At 49.6% G+C, this 20,266-nt stretch overlaps 1 protein-coding gene across 2 annotated transcripts; it reads left to right on the top strand.

Moving 5' to 3' along the window:
* The first annotated feature begins 1,573 nt into the window (after positions 1-1,573).
* Positions 1,574-20,242, top strand: LOC111156321 (WD repeat and SOCS box containing 2). Of its 2 annotated transcripts, XM_022517088.1 has the most exons (9): positions 1,574-1,639; positions 7,733-7,901; positions 12,257-12,501; positions 12,662-12,793; positions 15,170-15,270; positions 16,592-16,764; positions 17,482-17,592; positions 17,716-17,823; positions 18,447-20,242. In XM_022517088.1, exons 1-9 carry the CDS (start codon positions 1,627-1,629, stop codon positions 18,607-18,609), a joined length of 1,215 nt encoding a protein of 404 aa, XP_022372796.1. In that variant the 5' UTR covers positions 1,574-1,626; the 3' UTR covers positions 18,610-20,242. The 2 variants fall into 2 exon arrangements, with proteins under 2 accessions (XP_022372796.1, XP_022372795.1); XM_022517087.1 differs by lacking the exon at positions 1,574-1,639 and having other exon boundaries at positions 7,702-7,901.
* Positions 20,243-20,266: the final 24 nt, after the last annotated feature.

The following is a 20,266-nucleotide window of genomic DNA, read 5'->3' as shown; positions in this document are numbered from 1 at the left end:
GATCTCCTTGAGAAACTCGTTCTTCCATTTTTTTTCTTCCCCCCTCCCTGTCTATGCCTCTTTTTGGCCAGACTGCATGCTTTCTAACATGAAAGGGCTAGGGTAGCAGGCTTCAGGGGAGAACGCGTATCTGCTGGGCTGCCTGAAAAGATGAATTCTATCAGCTGTCCTGTAGTTGTGGGTGGCCTTGGGAGTTCTTTACTGGGCTCAGCTAATTGTAACCCCCACTTTCCTGTTCTAGGCCCAGGCTAAACCGCAGTTGTTAGAGGAAGCTTCAAGTCAGTCTCCCTGTTAGGTCATTCCTCCTCCCACCCCTCTCCTTACCGCCCTCCAGGCTCCCTCCAGGTTGCCCTGGCCTTGCTCCCCAGCTTTTATCACGGCGGCTCCACCTTAACTTACATCCTTTCTAACCAAACCCATGCTTCCTATCTCAACCTCAGTGTCCCGCTTTACTTTCCACCCAGCCCCTCCCTTTGAACACTCGTGGGTTGAATCCAAGCTGGTTTCTGAGCCCCCACTGGACCCCTGTCTGTTTCGCTTCTCTCCCTGTGGTCCCCAACACCTCTTTCCCCGAACTTCCGTCCTCCTATGTTTATCCAGCTTGTCCGTATTCGGACCCCCACTCTTCTTGGATCCCCCCCTTTTTCTGTCTGGCCCGCTGCCCCTTTCTCGCCGCCCATTTTACCCTTGACACGCTCGTTTTCACCCTCCCTTTTCCGCCGGGCTTGTCTTTCTCTGGTTCCCATTTTTTTAAAACCGGCGGCTTGCCCCGTCCTCCGCTTTCATTCCCAACCCCTGAGCTGGGCTCCTCCACCAAGGCTCCCATTTAACCTCTGAGCTCCCGGCCTCAGCGCCCCCATTTTATTCTCCAGGCTCGTTCCCGCCTTGTCACCGGCCTAAGGGGTTCCCGGACCCCCTCCCCCCAGTTCTCTCCTCGGCCCCCGTTTTTGTCCCCACAGTGCCTCTAGTCCCCGGTGTCTTCAGGTCCTCGTTCTCGAGAGACGTTCGCCTCCCTATTCGCTGCCCCCTTCTTCACCTGGTTCCCACCCCTTGGGCTTTCTCCCCGCGCCATCTGCCCCCGTTCTCTCCGCAGCCCTCCGCTCCCCTCCCTCGGACTCCCTCGGCCCGCCGCACCCCCTCTTCCCCCCACACCTCCAGCCCCCACCCCCCCCCCCCCCCCCCCCCCCGATTTTCCCCTCGGCCCCGCCCCTCCGTCTTGTCCCGTCCGCCCGCCCCCTCGTTCCTCTCAGCCATACACTGTGCCTCCCCTGCACCGGTGTTATCTTCCCCACCGCCCCGCTTTCCCCTCCGCCCCCGCCCCCCCCCGCATTTTATTCAGCCCCCCCCCCCCCGGCCGGTTCCCCTCGGCCCCGCCCCTTCGCCACGCCCCGCCTCCCGCGCGTCCCCGCCCGCGCCCGCCGCCATGTGACGGGAAGCAGCTGATGGCCTCTCCGGGCGGCGGCGGCGGGCGCGGCGGCGGCTGCGGGGCCAGGACCGGGGCCTGGGCCGGGGCCGGGGCGGGGGCGGGGGCGGGGGCGGGGGCGGGCGACGTAGGGGTGGCATGAGGGCCGGCGGCCCGGGGGGCTGAGGCGCCCGCCGCCTGCCGCGGGGCCGCGCGCGTCCTCCATGGAGGCCGGAGGTGAGCGGGGCGGGGGTGCGCGGGTTCCCGCCGGGCGGGGCCGAGCCCGTTCTCCCGGGGGGGGCGGGCGGGGGCGCAGGCTCGGCCGTGGGAGGGGCACGGCGGGGGCGCGGGGGCCTGGGCCATCCGCGCGGGCTCGCGGCGGGGGGCGCGCCCGGCGCCCAGCTTTGTTTCACTTTCGCTGTCAGCGGCCGCCACCACGTCTCCCGCCCGCGGTGGACAGGGCGGGCGAGCACGGGCCACTGCCTGCCGGGGATCCCCATCCGTCAGGACAGTGGGGGGCTCCCGGGGCCCAACGCCTCCGCCCGGGTGGGTACGCGGGATGCGCCAGGCCCTGAGGGGGGTGATAACCCGGGGTGCGGGTGCCCAGGTGCCAGGTGACGCACTTGCAGGTCTGGGTGGGAGTCAGGTCTGCCTCTTACCAGCGGTGTGATCGCGCACGGGCCACTTAACCCGAGTCTGTTTTGTATCTGCAAAATGGGATAATAATAGTACGTGCCCCAGTGGGTGGTGGGGAGCGTCCCAAACTTGCCTATTCATAAGGCAAGGGTCCCTATTAAAAAAAAAAAAAATCTGTTGCGAACCTCTCCCGGCGGAGACGCATTCGTAGAGGTGGGGTGGGGTGGGGCTAGGGATGCTGATCCTTGCTGGCATGCCTGATAGGGCAAGTTTAGGAGACATTGATGGGTGAGGTGCATGCCTCTGTCCTTGTTAACAGCTGTCATCTGAAAACTGTGGAAGTCTGAGACTGTCGGATATTCTTGGAGAGTCAGCCCGAATGAACGTGTAGTCTCAGTGTGCTTGTTAAGCAAAGACAAAACCTCCAGACTATCCCTCCGTCTTCTCCCGTTCAACCACCTTGCCTCTAAACCCTACCTATACAGAAATTTGGGGGTGGACTCGGGATTTCTTCTGGGAGTTCCAACTCTTGAATATACCTCCATGCTTAAAGGCAGTTTCTTAAGGGAAAATTCTCAGAAGGGGTCAAGGCCTAGGGTTCAGAAATGTTCCAGAAATCTCTTGGTATTCTTCCAGTGAGTTTCAAGCCTCATCTTGCTCTGGAGAATTCTGATTGTTGATGTTTGCGTTTCCCTGGCTAGTTTGATGGAACCGGGGATTGTGGGTGGGTAGGTTGGGATCAGGGTATTCCCTGGGGTGGTGTAACTTTTTAATTTGGGAAATGACATTTCTTTGTTTGCTGTAGTCAGGCATTCAGTAAATGGTGTGGAGGCAACTCTCTCAGGCTTCCCATCTAGATAAGGGCTCTCTTTTCAGTGAGTGTGTTACCACTTTTTAAATGGCCCCTACTGTTTGTCTGAATCTTATGTGAATCTTTTTATAGCTTCCGCTGTTGTTTCCATTGACTCCTTATAGTTAAAACTGAAAGCGATCTGTAGCTAGCCTCCCTTTTTAGCTGGAATCTGTTTCCAGTTCTGAGTTTTCCCTAATGATTGACGGCTGTGTTTTGGGGTGTGGGCAGAGCTGTTGAGAGCTGCCAAGTTGCTGTTTAAAAAAAAAAAAAAGAAGAGGCCAGAGACTTTTACATTCTTTTGAAACTGAATAAAGGCCATTGTAATGGGATTACAATGGCCAACAGTAGATATCTTCAGCACAGTGGTTAGAATTCTTTTATTCTTTGGACAAATATTTATTGAGTATCTACTGTGTGCCAGGCACTCTCTAGGCCAGCGCTGACCAATAGAAATAATAATTCCACATCTGTAACTTGAAATCTTTTAGTGGCTGCATTAAAAGAAGCAAAACAGGTGAAACCAATTTTAAAATTGTAATCGTCAATCCCACCTGTCTAAAATATTATCTTTGCAACATGGACTCACAATTATTGATCTCTTTTAGATTTTTTTTTTTTTTTTGGTACTAAATTCAAAATATGGTGTGTGTTATATACCTAACAGCCCATCTCCCTTCAGACTTGGTATTTTGCAAACAAACGGTCAGCGGTCAAGTGTGGCTGGTGTTACTGTGTTGGACCGTGGAGGTCAGTTGCAGTGGGCAGAGAGGGAGGTTTGGCGTGAGTGTGGGGAAGAGCTAGACAGGAAATGTGTAAAAGCAAGTAAGCAATCAGGACAAGCTGAGTGAGTGGTACACCCCTAAAGAACATTGAACTGAGAGGGAGAGGAAGTTCTCCGAGAAGGTGACATCAACACTGAGACCTGGGCGGTGAGATGGAGCAGTCAGACAAGGATCTGGGGCCTCCCAGGCAGCTTTCCCGGCCGATGGAACAGCCACTGTGAAGACTGTGAGGCAGGACAAATCACCAGGCTTCCTGCTGGCTGGAGTCAGTTGCTTCCATGTCTGTGTGCAAGTGAATCTCCTTGCACAGAAGAAGCTGTTAATATCTTTCCATTCAGCCTGGTCATCCAGATACATCCCAGTGTTTAATTACAACACCTTGATCTGTGGACCTTTTCCCCACAAAGGGCCACGGCAGGTACAATCCAAGATGAAAGCTGGATTCTCGGCTCTGGTTTTTGTTTTTTTAAGTTCTGCACTTATTATGGCTTCTCTCCACCCCTCGCCCCCTCCGCCAGCAACCAAGTTTAGTTTGGGCCCAGACTCTCTTCAGAATTTTCTTAGTTCTAGAAATGAAGAGACAGGAGTCACTGAGTTTTTTCTTCTTTTAGCTCCTGGATTCCTGAGCCTGAAATAGCAGGAGATTAAATCTCCAAATCACAGAAATAGAGTGTGAAATCTGGGTATGGCTCATGTTTAAGAAGCATTTCATGTGAAATGTTTGGCATAGGAAACATAATAGTTTAAGGGGCTTCATTTTATTTATATATAAAGAGGTCTACCATGTATATTTATTCAACAAATACTTACCGACTGCATGCTCTCTGCCAAAAACTCTGCTAGGCACTAAGGATAACATACAAGGTCCCTGCCTCCATGGAAGTGATGTACTCGTTGGGGGGAGACTGATAGCTACATAATGGTGATTGTGCTGTAAAGAACATGATGTGAGGAGGGGTTGTGAAGGAGATTGGCTTGGGGTCAGAGAAGGGCTTTCGAAGGAGTTGTTATTTGAGCCAAGACTGAATGAAGAGAAAGTGCCAGTCATGGAAGAGCATTCCATGTGAAGGGACTAGCTGGTGCAAAGGCCCTGAGGTCGGAACTAATTGAGCATAGTCAAGGGGTGAGTGAAGGCTAGAGCCAGGGGCAGGGAAGGGAGAGTTACAAGCCCAGGTGGGAGATGAAAGCCAGAGGCCAGGTTATGCAGGACATCAAAGACATGGTAAGGAGCTTGAATTTTATTCAATTATTTGAGAGAGAGGGAAAAAGAGAGTACAAGCAGACTCTTGGATGAGTGAGGAGTCCTACACGGAGCTGGATCCCAGGACCCTCAGATCATGACCTGAGCCCAAGGCAGACTCTCACGTGACTGAGCCACCCTTGAATTTTATTCTAAGAGTGGTTGGAACTGATCACTCTAGGAGGTTAGGAGAATGAATTGGAGGTTGGGGTGTAGCTTGGAAGCTAGGAGAGCAGTTGCAAGGGTGCTTAGCTAGAGTTGATGTTGGTGAGGTGGTTTGCATAGATTAGAATAGTAGCCATGGAGATGGAGAGAAGTTAGGTTTTCCAGGCCTTTTGGAGACAGCCTTGATAGGCTTGTGAATGGATTTGGTTTGGGAAGTAAAGAAAAGAAGGAAAGTGGGGAGAACCCCTCTTTATATTGCTCAGGGCCGCCGTGGTATCAAAAGGATAGATAATGATGTGCCTGTTGTAGAGGTAGTGAACCAAGTGTATTATCAGGGTGGAATAAAGACGGTAGATAAAAATGCACCTCGGGATCAGTCGATGTCATTTAATGTTTAACTACATCGAAATTTCTCAGCCTTGGCACTACCGATGTTTTAAGCAAGATAATCCTTCATTGTTGGGGGGGCTGCCCTGTGCACACTGTAGGGTGCTCAGCAGTATCTGTGGCTGCTTCTCATTGGACACCAGTAGTGCCACCCCCAGTCTTGACAACGCAGAAAGAATGTCTCCAGACATTTTCACGTGTCCCCAGGGGACACAGCCAGTTGAGAACCACTGGATTCATTGACAGATTAGGGCTAGGTCACCGCAAGAAAATATCTAGGAATAATGAGAATGAAGACAACACCACAGGGTTGCTGGGTAACATTGAGAGACCTGTTCTGGATTTAAAATGTAAAATAACTTCTTACCATGCAGATATTCCCATCCAAAGGAGTATGTTCCTAGAGACAAGTAATTCTATAAATGAAAAGATCCCATGTACAAACATGTACAGATTTCAGGAGAATTACCTGGGCCTGTAGAAATGCCAGTTTAGACAGACCTAAGGTATTCAAACCCAGATTTATACATAGAACCTCAGGAAATGAATATTCTCTTTGCAAAGGAAACTTAACTTTTCTCGAAATAGCAAAGCCACCAAAATCTTGATGGATTAAAATTCTATTTAAAGAGACTCTTCAGCAACATATTGATTTTATAAAACAAGGTATACCCACATCTTCTTATAATGTATATTCTAGGAGGTATTATATATATACATATATAAATATCATATTACGGATAGGCATCTCGCTATATATGCATGTTTACCATCTGTTTCATTAAACCCAAATACCATGGTTCGTTCTTATCACCAAGAAAAAATACTGCTTATTTAACTCTAAAAAATTCATCGTTTGTAAGACACATCCTGATCTCGGCAAGGTCAAAATGTGAGAAGACTTATAAATGTGTGTCGTACAATAAATGAAATAGGGTTGTTTAAATTAGTATCTATCTGGTTAAAGGTATAAAAGGGTCAAGGTCGTGAACAAAACCACTGATGGGAAACAGACATCAGGAAATGACCTCCTTCAGAGTGGAAGCCAGTCTTTATATTAGTACCATAATTAGTGCCAACAAAAAATGGATTCTGAACGCCTTTAACCTAAGAGCTTTGTCAGCCACTGAGAACCTTCCATTGGAGTAGAGACTGGAACTGCCCGTCAGGTGGCAGAAGAAACCCCAGTCCAGCACCTCTTCTTCACGAGGCGCTGCTGGGCCCTAAGAGAAATGAGAATGAAGTCATTTTGGTGTAAGAACAGGGTGCTTAATTTCTGGCGGGCCAGAAGGAAATTCATCATAACTATAGCAGAAAATAAAGTCAGCAGGGTGGGACTTCATTTCCGCTTCCGTAGCGATTAGGATACGTGCTTGGGAGTCTCCTAAGTCCAACCTACTTGGGGCATGGCCAGGTGACCCCCACAGCTGGAGTGTGAGCCATGGGCAGAAGTCACGGGAAGGAGGGGAGGCCCATGCTATGGGGTAGGAGGCCCAGGCTTCGCTGCCCTTACCGTGGACGCAGGTGGGAGCCTTGGAATGCATTGGAGGGGATGTGGTACGTGTTTTAGCTTCAGCAGGGTTCCTGGGGACAGGAAAATCAGGGGAGTCTCATAAAAGACCTGGGCAAGATTGGGATGAAGGTTTAAACCGGAACAGAGGTGGAAATGGGAGGCCAGATCCAGAGGTCTGAGCGGCAGGGAGAAGAGGGCAAGTGCTGAACGTTTCAGCCTTGGTGATGGGGTTGGAGGCTGGTGAGCGACAGGGAGCCTTTGAGTTTCTGACGTGCCTGCTGCCACCGGTCTCCCGTGGCAGGTTCTTTTGAGGAGACCTTAAATACACTGGAAGGCCTCCTTATCTGCACCATCTAGCCGGGTCCCAGCCTGGGCGGGCTCTCCTTTCTTCCTCTTCAGGCATTCATAGGAAAATGAGGCCTCCATTCACTGGGTTCACTCACACAAAGGTTACTCTGAGTCATGGTTAACCAGCAGTGGCCAGAGCCAGGGCTGAGTAACCGCGCTGGAATGTGGCCTGTGGCTACTGTTATTGCCACAGGTCATTTAAATGACAACTCCCTCCCGGAATCCAGAGTATCACCCCTAGCCTTGGGGAGACAGCGGCTTTCCGGGTTCTGAGTTCTGAGTCAGCAAGGTGGTCTGGAGCTTGGCTCCCCGCTTAACCCCCCCCCCCCCCCCCCCCCCCCCCCCCCCCCCCCCCCCCCCCCCGCCCCTGGGCAGGCGTGCATTTGAAGCATGTCTCCTGTCTCAGAGGAACCGCTGCTGCTGGCCGAGCTCAAGCCGGGGCGCCCCCAGCAGTTCGATTGGAAGTCCAGCTGTGAGACCTGGAGTGTCGCCTTCTCTCCGGACGGCTCCTGGTTCGCTTGGTCTCAAGGACACTGCATCGTCAAGCTGATCCCCTGGCCGCTGGAGGAGCAGTTGTAAGTTCTTGTACCCCCAAGCCCAGAGGAACGAGGGAGTCCTCGCGATGGGGAACCTGGAGCGCTTTCCCACATGATTCCCTGCCCTTCGGGGGTTCCCCCCGCCCCCCCCTCCCCCCAGGAACAGGAGTGGGAGAATGGCTGCCAACAGTTCAGAAATGGATCATGGGGGTTTCCAGAGCCCCACGATTGGTATGTGGGAAAGGTGATTCTGTGGAGATCATGTTAGCCCTGCTGTTACTTTTTAGCAGCTTTATTGAGATGTAATTTACATACCGTTCAATCCGCGCCTTTGAAGTGCACAGTTCAGTGGCTTTCAGTTCATTCAGGGAGTTGGGCAGCTCTCACCATGATTAATCTCAGAAGCACTGGCAGTGCCACAGAGGGCAGCCGGGCATCCCTCACTTGCTACCCTCCAGTCTCTCTCTCCAGCCCTGAGCGGCCGCGAATCCCCTTTCTGTCTTCATAGGTCTGCTTATTCGGACTTTTCATATACGTTGAATTGTGCACGGTGGAGTCTTTTCTGACGGGTTTCTTGCACTTAGGAGAATGTTTTCAGTCCTCCCTCTGACAGCCTGTAATCAGCATGTCATTTCCCGTTACTGCCAAATAATATCTCATTGTACGGAGACCGCGTACCTTGTGTACACATCTGTCCGTTGCTGGGCAGTTAGGCGGTTTTCCCTTTTTGGCTGTTAGGAATAATACTGCTGTGCACATTTACATACGGGTTTTTTTCTTTTGGGGGGTTTTTTGGCGTGGACATAGGCTTGCAGTGTTTCTGTGCTTGGAAAACAGACTGGTGCCCAAGGTGGCTGGCCCAGTTTGCAGTCCCACCAGCGGGGTGTGAGATTTCCATATCCCCCATCCCCTCACCCCTCACCAGCACTTGCCTGGCTTTTTGGTTCTGGCAGAGCCATCCTGTAAGGTAGGAAGTGGCACCTCATTGTTTGGGTTTGCATTTCTTAATGGCTTCTGAGCAGAGCACCTTGTGTTTCTTGGCCTCTCCTGTATCTTTGGAGAAACATCCGCTCACATCCTTTGCCCATATTGAAGTTTAGTTTTTGTTTTTTCCTTTATGGACCAAATTTAGTTTCTGTTATTAACTAGTTTCTTTCTTTGGGCTGGGCAGGGCCCCGTGTCCGAGTGCTGTGAGCTCCAGGCCGGACGGCCCAGCCGGGACAGGGCTCAGGTAGCATCTGTTGGAAATCTTTGCCCGACACGGAGCCTAGGGGCTTGGAAACTTGAAATAAATCAAACACGGCCCCTGCCCTTGAGGGTCTCCTTTGTTTTGCTTTGGGCAGTTCTTATAAATTGCACGTTAGATTCAAGTGTTTTGTCAGTTCAGTCTGAAAGCCGCCGTGATGAGAGGTCCGGCCAGCAAGAGCCTGCCGAGACGGGCACTCCGGGCGCCGCTGGGGTTGCGGAGTGTGAATCTGGCTGTCGGCAGTGTGCGTCAGGGACCTTGAGAATGTTCCTCCCGCTACTAGGAATCTCAGAAATGGGGTCATCTATTTCCATACACTGATTTTCATCACGGAATTAGCTCTGTAGTAGTGAAAAACCAGAAATCCCTTAGAATCCGGTGATGAGAGGACAGCAAGGAGCTCACGGCATTGCCAGAGGACATTTTTTGTAGCCATCGGAAAGTTTTTTTTTTGTTTTGTTTTTTTAAATCATGATTTTCAGTTCGTTCTTATCAGTGTAATGAGAATGCCAAGGGCTTTTGTTATTTTATTGATCTCCTACTCTAAATGCAAGAGCCTCAACTTTATATCCAGTCCGGTCCAAGTTTATGGTCTGAAAAAGAATCTTTCAAAAAGCATACAAATGGGCAAATCACCCTTATATTCAAACATATACATCACTGTAGGACTATAGGTAAATGTATTTGTCCAGTATGAACTCAAGAAAATGGAAATTTGAGTATTAATCCTTTTTGTGTATCTGTTGCTTTATATAATGAGAGAAGTGTTACTGTTCAGTGTGTTATGTGAAAAGTTACTTGTTTTAGGGAAAAGTCACACATTTTTAAAGAATAATAACTTAGGAAAATGCTTATAAGATTTAATGAAAATAGTAAGCTATGAAGCCATATATGTAATATCCCAGATTTGTCTTTTAAAAATATATGTATATGTGCACAAATAAAAACTTACAGTGAAATACTTACTGTGGTTAGAGTGGTGGTGTTAGGATTATGGGTAATTTTCATTTTATTATTTGTCTCACTTCCAGACTTTTCCCACAGTTCTCTATTAATTTTATGATTGAAAACAGTGTTATTTTTAAAGTCCTATAAAAGGAGAAATCTATAGTCCTTAGGTTCTTGTTTGGATTGTTACACATTTAAAAAAATAATAGTGCTTTGGGGACTGAGTGAATAATTCGTACTAACCAAATAATTGTACTACTTTTAGAAATACAGTTTTTAGAAACTTGAATTTAAATTCCCCCAGTGACTCTGCCTTGCACTTAGCTGTTCCGTCCCCGTGTGTAGACACCCCACCTCCCACGTAACTCATCCCTTGACTCTTTGGCAAACTCACAGGCCCAGGGGATCTGGCGAGCAGTATGCCTGAATACCCAAGGCTTGAGTTCTAGTTCCAGTTTGGCCCCTGATTTCGTTACCCTAGGCAAGTTAACTCTACCCCTAAAATGGAGGGTTTAGTGTCTCTTTCTAGAGAAATGAAATTTTTGATATGAAAATTAATTAATATGGAGAGGTGCCTTAATTCCTGTGGTACAAAGTAGCTCCAGATCATTCTTTAATTCAAATGCAGAATTTAGGATTTTATAAAAAAAAATAAAGGAACTGTATCTTCTTGGCACCCTGCTGTCCTACAGAATTCCCTGCGGCTTGCCTGTTCCGTGTTGCCTGCAGGGATGGCCCACTCGGGCCCCTGTGCCAAGGCCCTGCAGCTCTGTGAGGTGTGGGGGGTTAGCAGAGTCAGTGAGAGAGACAGGCATTGTCACATTCATAGGTTTGTCAGGACAACAAGTTCTCAAACTCCCCTGGGCCATTGAGACCTGGGGTTAGCATGTTTCCTTTGAAAGCTCAGATGGTAGAGATTTTTGTCTTTGAGGGCCACCGGGTCTCTGTCAAGCCTCCTCCCCTCTGCTCTTACAGTGTGAAAGCAGCCGTTGATGGCATGTGAACAAATGAACGTGGTTCCAATAAAACTTTATCTATAAAAACAGAATGCTAGCCTGGACATAGCTTGCCAAGCTCTGATGTGGACTAACAGAGTTTTAGAGCTGATGGAGCCTATGTTTGCCTCACTTCCTCCCTTCTAATTTTATTGGTGAGCTTGGTTACAATTCTTCAATATATTTCAACCACACACTTGGCAGAAATATGATTTATTTCCAACTTTGGGGGAACAAGTCTAATGCAAAATGAGGTCCAGTTACATACACATCGAATATAGGATTTTTCATGGAACTGGGCGCCAGCTTCAGTGTTTTCATTTCCCTGAGTTTGATACACCCCAGCGTGGGGTCAGGGTCACACAGAAAAGTAGGACTTAATATTTGCACTGATAACTGCAGACGGGAAACTTGGGAGCGTGTGGGCTGAATCCCAGGGCTGTCCAACTGCTCAAGCCTCTGAGATGTGGTCTGCTAGGAGAGTGGTGGGCAGGGCCTAGAGCTCAGGAAGTGAGTCTCATGGAGCTTATCTGGGCCTGTATTTCACCGTAAGTAGAATGTAAAATAGGCCTCGGGGGTCTTTGAGGTCAGTGCAGCTCTGCCCAGTTCTGTGGGCTTTCTCTCCTGGATCTCCCTGCTGGTCGGTGGTTCCTGTGCTGCATGGACCCAGAAAAGTAAGGGAGAGAGCCTCACTAATAGGTTGGAACATAGCAAGTGAAGGTGGAAATCAGCTTGTACCAAGCAAACTGTGTGGGCCAGAAAAGGATTTATTTTCCTGCTCGTTGGGCCTTTCAAAGCTAGGCGCTCGCCAGGCAGGGGAGCACAGATGGGTGTTCAAGTTCTAAGTTCTGTCCTACTTCCAAACCCACAGCAGGTTTTCTTCCTCACGGGAAAAACCGAGTGCACCTTTCCTTCCATGCACCAAACCTGAGAGAAATTTCTGAGGAAGTGGAGGGCTCCCTGGAGCTTTTGTGATCCAGTTACCCGACAAGGCAGGTCACCCTTTCGCAGGGCTATCACGAATGGGATGTACCAAGGCTAATGAAGTCTTTGTTACATGAATTCTAAAACGAAATTAAGTCATGCCAGAATTCACCAAAGCCCAATTTATTTCTAGAGCCTTAATATCTTAGATAGCATGGATTGAATAGTTGGTTGACTTGGTGACGATTTTTAACTCATTAAGGAATCTCTGCTTCCTCCAGCATCCCTAAAGGGTTTGAAGCCAAAAGCCGAAGCAGCAAAAATGATACAAAAGGGCGAGGCAGCCCGAAGGAGAAGACTCTGGATTGTGGGCAAATTGTCTGGGGTTTGGCCTTTAGCCCGTGGTCTTCTCCACCCAGCAGGAAGCTCTGGGCACGCCACCATCCCCAAGTGCCAGATATCTCTTGCCTGATCCTTGCTACGGGACTCAATGATGGGCAGATCAAGATTTGGGAGGTACAGACAGGTAGGTCATTTCTGGCTGGGACAAGGTCCCGGGGTGCATGCATGTTCTCATCAGGGACCAGAGAGGCCGCCGGCCCCCCACTTGGCTCAGGGGTGTAGCCATGTCCAGCAGACCGGGTGCCACCTCTCCCACTGACCAAGTGCTCCTGCTCCCACGCCAGGGCTCCTGCTTTTGAATCTTTCCGGCCACCAAGATGTCGTGAGAGATCTGAGCTTCACACCCAGTGGCAGTTTGATTTTGGTCTCGGCATCTCGGGATAAGACTCTTCGCATCTGGGACCTGAATAAACATGGTATGCAAGTGACGGAACTCCTGGGCAGCTCCAAAAGTACTCTCTCTGCCCATTTCTCACTTTTATCCAGAACAGCTGATTTTCCTAAGGACTCTCGTAAGACATTTTTCTCTAATCACACACCCTGCTCATCCCCATGAGATATTAATACCAAAAATGTATCATTCATTTATGTGCTGAATGCATATTTATGCTTTGTATATTAAAAAAAGTAAGGTTTTTTTTGCTTACTGAGAACCAGTTTTCACCCTGGCTGATAACCACTCCTATTGGAAACATGCTGCAGTTTAACTTTCCTCAGCCGTGGCACGGTTGACCTTCTGGGCATGCTGGTTCTTTGTTACAGGCTGCCCTGTGCCTTCTAGAATGTTGAGGAGCATCCCTGGCCTCTGCCCACTAGATGCCGGAAGTATCTTCTCTAGTTGTGACAACCTGAATGTCTCCAGACATTGCCCCGCCGTCCACGTGCAGGGCATAGTCTCCCGGGGTTGAGAACCACTAGTCTAGAGGAAGTCGTCCATGTTGGTTACTTCCTGTTAGAAATAGTTTGTGAAGTGGACTCTTTACCCAGAAGAACTCTCTTAGCTAGAGAGGGTCAACTTTTGTGGAATTCTCCTTTGAGCAGAACTGTATGCAGAGGTGGCCCATACTTTTCTGGTACTGATTGTTAACCGGAAAGGTGACACAGGGAAGAGGAATTTATTGCCAGCCCTTTCTTCCCCACGTGGCAGGGATGCAGAGGCCAGAGGGGGGTGGCAGGGGGAAATGGGAATGTGGACGGTTGGTAGAGAGGCACACTTGCCTCCGATAACGTGAAGGCACTGGTACTCTTGCCTTAACCGTGACTGTGCCAGCTCCCCACAGCCACGAGAGGGGACCAACTCCTGCCCTCTGAGAATCCAGCCTGATGATTGTCACACTGTCAAGCAGGTGCTTGTGGTGTCCTCTTCTGATGGCATCTGGTCACCAAGAGAACTCTGGTAGTTTCTGACCTTAGCTGCGGAACTTGAAGTCATGAGATAGGTTTGCTGACTGGGAAGGCTTCTCCAAGGCAACACCATTTGTAATGTGTATCCAGAGTCAGCTTGCCACCACGTAAGGAAGATTCTGGAAGTGACTTTAAAATTTTTTGGTGATTGGGAAGACAGGACTCGCTGAAGGGGACCGGGGGGCGGGCGAGTACACTAGGGCTTTCTCGGGAGGGGAGGGGATAAAGTAGTGTTCGCTGGTACCGGGACCTGCCCCACCATCCTGCCTAAATTTGTTCAGTACTCACAGCCCCCCTGGGAAGGGGTTGGTACTGCTCTAACGTGATAGCTGAAGAAACCATGACTTACTACAAAAATACTACATATACGTACATACACACATACACAGACACTTAAACACGCATCTGCATGGCTGTTATGTTCATAAAAGTTTTTTCCTTTTTTTTTTTTATATTAGTTTTCACTGCCCCCCCAACCCCGCTGCCAGATCTCTTTCCCTATCTCATCCTCCCCTCCACTGCCTTCCCTGACATCCTTCTGCAGCCTCATGACCCAAGCTAAGAGCCTTCCATATTGCCCGCAGTGTCCTGCTCAGGCACTTAAGACACTTAAATTTATGAAGTTTGGGGTCATGGTTCCACAAAAATGATTCATATTCCTCACATTTCTTTCCACAAAACATGGAAAATCTAAATCTTAATACCGTCTGAATCAACGGGATAGACATATTCTATATATTTACCTGTTCTTTTATGCTAATGGACGGGCCTTTAATTTTTTTCCTCAAACTCAGAACTGGAGCAATTTTGTGAGTGGCCCTGGGGCAGGTGCTGGTAATCAGTGGAGTCGGGGTTCAAAGCCAGGTTCGCCTGACCACAGAGCACATGGCCCTCATTACTCTGCACTGTCGCCCATCCAGACACCCCGGTCAGAGTGAGAGGGTGCGGTGGGACCCCTGAGAAGAGGGGGAGACCATTACAGGAGTGTAAACGACAGAAGTGAAGCTAAAACATTCTCAGCATTTGGAAGGGTGCTCCAAAGTACTAGAGCTGGTCAGGGTGGGAGGGGAGAGAAAAGAATGTTCTCTGCTATCAGAGGGATCTGTCAGGTGTGATGCGCGCACAGCCTTTATCCCACCCGTCTTGCGGGTTTCGGTGAAACAGAAGGTAGTGATCTCCTTGGGGATTACACTCTCCTACGAATACACTTCGGGTGTTCAAATGACACGTCCTGGTATCTTGCTCTGCGTTAAAAAGGTGGGCCTTTGGGCTCAGCCGATAGGGAACCCGGTGGGGATGCTGGGTGGGTGGGCCGTGGCTCCCGGTCCTCCAGTCCAGCAGCCACGTGGCTTCTCGAACTGGCTCACCGTGCGCCCCTCTCTGTGCAGGTAAACAGATCCAGGTGCTCTCGGGCCACCTGCAGTGGGTGTACTGCTGCTCCATCTCCCCGGACTGCAGCATGCTGTGCTCTGCTGCTGGAGAGAAGTCGGTAAGGCCCCGCGCCGGGTGCCATCTCCATCGTTGCCCGAGCGCAGTGAGCCCGGGCGGTCTGAACGGGGTAAATAAGGCTGGTGCCTCCAGATCAGCCTGTGCAGGAGGCATGCTGTTGGGCAGGGCTGTCCCCCTTTTGATTTGCGTGTGGACACAAACCACAAGAGAGGTGAAGCCCTCATCCCTGGAGGAGGGTTGCTTGCCTTTACAACATGGTAAAGGTGTGCTTTTAAGATTTCCTTTCCCCGGGGCGCCTGGGTGGCTCAGTGGGTTAAGCCGCTGCCTTTGGCTCAGGTCATGATCTCAGGGTCCTGGAATCGAGTCCTGCATCGGGCTCTCTGCTCAGCGGAGAACCTGCTTCCTCCTCTCTCTCTCTCTCTCTGCCTGCCTCTCTGCCTACTTGTGATCTCTCTCTCTGTGAAATAAATAAATAAAATCTTAAAAAAAAAAAAAATATTTCCTTTCCCCTTGGAGTCTCAGATTTTAAAAGTTGCAGCCCCCTGTATGGATCCAAATTTCCCTCCTTTGAGCCATTTAATGTGAACCTGGGTAATGGGGATTTCCATTTCAAATCAGAATGTACGGTTACTTGTTGAACTTTGCTGAAATCCAGCCTGTCGTTTAAGAAAGTATTATAAACCCAAGAACAAGCCAGGAACAGCGTGTGTGTGTCTGATCTCACATCTGCATCGAGCGCTTTGCTGCGACTGACTCAGAAAGTGAAGAGTTCACTGTGTAGGACAGCCCGGGTGGTTAATCATTCATTGGGGGTTTGGAACTACGTGACGGTGTGTTTTCAAGGGAACAAAATAAAATCCCGTTTTTCATGATTCTCAAAAATATTTCAGGTGAACTGTGTCAGACGTATGTACAGCTGTGGGGCAGGTTCCCACCGTTCTGTGAACACATGGTATAAAATGGCTTGGCAAGGTGCCACGGCTTTGTTGGAAGCCCGGCAGCTCACCTCTGACCCCTGTTTTTGCTTTTAACTAAAAGGACCACATAGTGCTTTATCGGCACACACTGTGATTTTGCAAACAGGGCTCAGAAGCAGAACTGAGAAGCCTCTGGATACATTTCAGCCCGTAGACTTCCTGAGGCTGGTTTCTTCTCCCTTAGACCAGGCTCCTTGAACTTGTGCACTGGTCAGGTGCCTCGAGAATTCAGACCTGGAGCTTTCCCCAAGCCCCTGTGATGCGTTCTGGGAGAGCGGTATGAAAGCGGGGCGGGGGGGAGCTTGGCTTCGCCTGGCGTTGCCGTGTCCTTCACTCACTATGCGTTGTTGCTGCCCCTCACTGGGCACCTGTTCCCTTGCACAGGTGTTTCTGTGGAGCATGCGGTCCTACACATTAATCCGGAAGCTAGAAGGCCACCAAAGCAGTGTTGTCTCTTGTGACTTCTCCCCCGACTCTGCCTTGCTCGTCACGGCCTCTTACGACACCAACGTGATCATGTGGGACCCCTATACTGGCGAGAGGCTGAGGTTACTCCAGTAAGGACGGGGTTTCTCCTTCGGACCTTGTTGCGGGGGAACTGATGGGAAAGCTGCCTTGGGTTAGGCATGGCCCGCGCAGGGTCCAGGGCGGGGGAGGCAGGGGCGGGGGGTGCTGGTTGAAAGGCATGGGGAGCTCATGCTGTGGCGCTTCTTTGTCACTTAGATTCTCAGTTTAGACCCGAGGGCCTTCGGGGCTCCCGATGTAGGAGGCTGTGTGAACTTCTCTGGATTCAGCGTTCATGAAACCTCAAAGTGATTCTTTCTTTCCATTTACTAATAACTGTAGTAGCAAGTTCAGAACAATCCTCTTACCGAAACTGGAATTTCCAAAATGAATTTTCAATGTTCTTACAAACTTGCATCTTTTTCTCTTTGTCTCTGTTGTTTTCTGAAGCAAATAATAGGTAGCCTATAATTATCATGTATCTCAGCCAAGAAAAGACTTTCAGTTTGTACCGCAGCATTAAAGTGAGGGCTGACCTACTTTGCATAAGGAAATGAGCACAGGGAGTGTGAGTAACCCTTCAGCCCCTTCTGCCAGACACTTAGGAAATGCATTTTTTTTTTTTTCTCCTAGTCTGCTTTTCCTGAGGTTTTCCAGAGGGGGTAAGGACGGGTCTTTGAGCTTATCATAGCCCCAGCACTGGCGTGAGGACACGGAGGGTGGAGAGTAGCCATCACCCCAGGCCGACCGTCCTCTTTCTTCTTCCACAGCCACACCCAGCTTGACCCCCCAATGGATGACAGTGATGTGCACATCAGCTCCCTGAGATCTGTGTGCTTCTCTCCCGAAGGCCTGTACCTCGCCACGGTGGCAGATGACAGGTAACAAAGAGACATCTGAGGGTGTGGCCTCAGAGCAAGTCCCCGCAAGTAACTGTAGCATCCCCCTCTGGAGCTGGCCCCACGGCTACTAACGTGCCAGTGTTTCTCTTCTCTCTCGTCCAGACTCCTCAGGATCTGGGCCCTGGAACTGAAAACTCCAATCGCATTTGCTCCTATGACCAATGGTCTTTGCTGCACATTTTTTCCACATGGTGGAGTTATCGCCACAGGGTATGTGTCTGATAGCTGAGCAGATGGGGAGCAGTTTCTGCTGAGTGTACCGGCTAGCTTTTTAAGGAAAGCAGGCCTCTAGAATGTTCTTGCCTATGATGAAGCCTTTAAGGAAATCACATAAAATTCTAATATTTTATTCTGCCAGGATAGGTTATCATTTACTCTTAATAGTTAATCTAAGAGTAATGAAAGAGTTATGACTCATGCCACTTAATGGGCCACGTCCACAAAGACGCCTGAGTCGGGATGATGCAGAATTTCTGGGAAACCATTTAGGGCAGAGACTACCTTGGTGGGGAGCATTTATAATTCAGGAGGTGGCACTCTTCCCTCTGTTGCATTTGAACTCATGGTGTGATTCAGAAGGGGCCGAGCTCACAGGTAGCACGTGGGTATCAGAGGCGTCTTGAGTCCTTCTGATCCTTTCAGCGGCCTGAATTATTCAGCATCACACCCTTTACATCGATTTCGACCATCAGGATTGCATCTGAGGGCCGCGCGTCGCACTCCCCGGGTGTGTCCTGCTAATGCAAGTGAGAGTAGAAACATTAGTATCCCTCACTGGGAAAACATGTGTTTCTAAGGTCTCTCTTAAAGCGTCGGTTTTTGTTCCATTTCAGGACAAGGGATGGCCATGTCCAGTTCTGGACGGCTCCTCGGGTCCTGTCCTCACTGAAGCACTTATGCCGGAAAGCCCTTCGAAGTTTCCTGACCACCTACCAAGTGCTAGCACTGCCGATCCCCAAGAAAATGAAAGAGTTCCTCACATACAGGACTTTTTAAGCCATGCGCCATAGTCTTACTTGTTTTCTAGTAGCAGGATCAAGCTTCCTGGCAGAGGAACAGCTGGAACAATGGGCCAAATGGCTGGTCTTGGATTGAAATAGAATTTCTCTTTGACTTGGTGACCAGAATAGAGCAAAAGCAGCTTCCGGTGGACTAGTCATCCAGGTTTTTCCTGCGTGACCTGTGGCAGTCAGTCGGGGGGGTGGATCCCAGCTCCATGGTGGCAGAGCCTAACCCCAGATCCTCAGCCCACTTAGAAACGGCTGCGTCAAACACTTTCTAAAATCCTTTCGACCCAGAGTGCATGACTCATGTTGATTTGATAAGCAGAGTAACCAGGCCTCGAGAGCCTCTCTGTTGGGTGGATCATTCCCTTGACTGGCAAGTGGGCAAGTGTTGGCTTCTGCCTGGTACTTGTCACTGTCGTGTTTCAGATGCGGTGGTGACATTGTGGAAAGTTCTCTCCCGCTGTGTCAGAGTGGCTTTGCTGGTGGCAAGTGCTTTCCTTCCTCGAGCTCCCCTCTGACCAGCAGGACCAGGTTTTCATGGAGCCGTCGGCCGTGAGGTATTCGCGAAGTTACAGGTGACTCAGAGGCTGTGCTCCTGACTGATACACTATAAATGGCTTTTTTTTTTTTTTGGATAAGCAGTGGTGTGCATGTGCAGGAGATGACAAACGCGTGTGTCCGGTTACACAAGGACGTATTCCTCAACTGCATGACTGTCTAAAATGGCGACCGAGTTGTCGGTGGTTTGCTGGTGGTAGCCTATTTATTTGTATTTTCTCAACAGATGTTAAGGTACAACTGTGTTTTCCTCTCTGGTATCTAAAAACCATAGTTCTTAAGTCGAACGGTTGTGAAGATGTCTCTTCTTCGTGGCGTAGAGAATTGGTGTTGTCGCCCCTTTGGCCGACTGTCGCGTCTGAGGTCTGACTTTGCTGCTTTGCCTCATCGGACAAGTCAGCCCGTTTCACCTCTTCCCCCTTAACAAAAATAGCTCCTTGAAAGTACTGTTCTCCTTCAGCAGCGTGTAGTTCTCTGATCAAGACACCTCATTGCAATGAAATCTGCCTTTGGAAAATTTAATATATTTTAAATTATTTTAAAAGAAATGCAACATCTTATCCTTTGGCTTTCTTACTAGGTGCTTTGTGGAGGCCAGTGTTAACGTGATAAAACTTGTCGCAAAAGTACAAGCGTCTCCTCTACCGCCTTTGTTGCTGGAGAAAAAAAAACATTTCTTTTCGAGATGAAAGGCTTTCGTTGAAGGAAAAGTTAAAAAAAGCTTTTGGCTGTTTCATTTTTTCCACTAAGAAGAAAAAAATACGACCTTTTAAAACAAGTGAGGACAGTGGGGAACGGCTGGGGCCAGTTTTACTCCTTGGGGTCATCTTGAACGTCCCGGCGCAGCCCAAGAGGTTCTGGGTGGCTTCCCTGAGGCCCCCTCTGGCCGTTAGCTTCAGACTTTGCTCGGGGACCTCAGGGAGCGAGGTGTCCGTGGATGTGGGAAATAACCAATCTCTCCCTTTTGATAGTCTGAGAAGCTGACACCTTCAGAGAGAGCGGCCTCCGAAGGAAGCTTGATCTGTGACATGGGGGTGGGGGGAGGATCTCACATACAGGCAAGTTGAGTAAGTCAGTGTCTTTCTGAC

The sequence above is a fragment of the Enhydra lutris genome, unplaced genomic scaffold (genome assembly GCF_002288905.1).
Source record: "Enhydra lutris kenyoni isolate GAN:26980312 unplaced genomic scaffold, ASM228890v2 scaffoldscaffold46, whole genome shotgun sequence".
NCBI lineage: Eukaryota > Metazoa > Chordata > Mammalia > Carnivora > Mustelidae > Enhydra > Enhydra lutris.
The sequence above is the reverse complement of the archived record's forward strand: the minus strand, read 5'-3'. Positions and strand labels throughout refer to the sequence as shown.

Bases quoted from the DNA above. Each gene is read 5' to 3' on its own strand.
- LOC111156321 (XM_022517087.1), top strand. From the start codon at position 7,717: ATGTCTCCTGTCTCAGAGGAACCGCTGCTGCTGGCCGAGCTCAAGCCG. The intron at 7,902-12,256 runs GTAAGTTCTTGT...TGCTTCCTCCAG, and splicing joins TGGCCGCTGGAGGAGCAGTT to CATCCCTAAAGGGTTTGAAG. The intron at 15,271-16,591 runs GTAAGGCCCCGC...TCCCTTGCACAG, and splicing joins CTGCTGCTGGAGAGAAGTCG to GTGTTTCTGTGGAGCATGCG.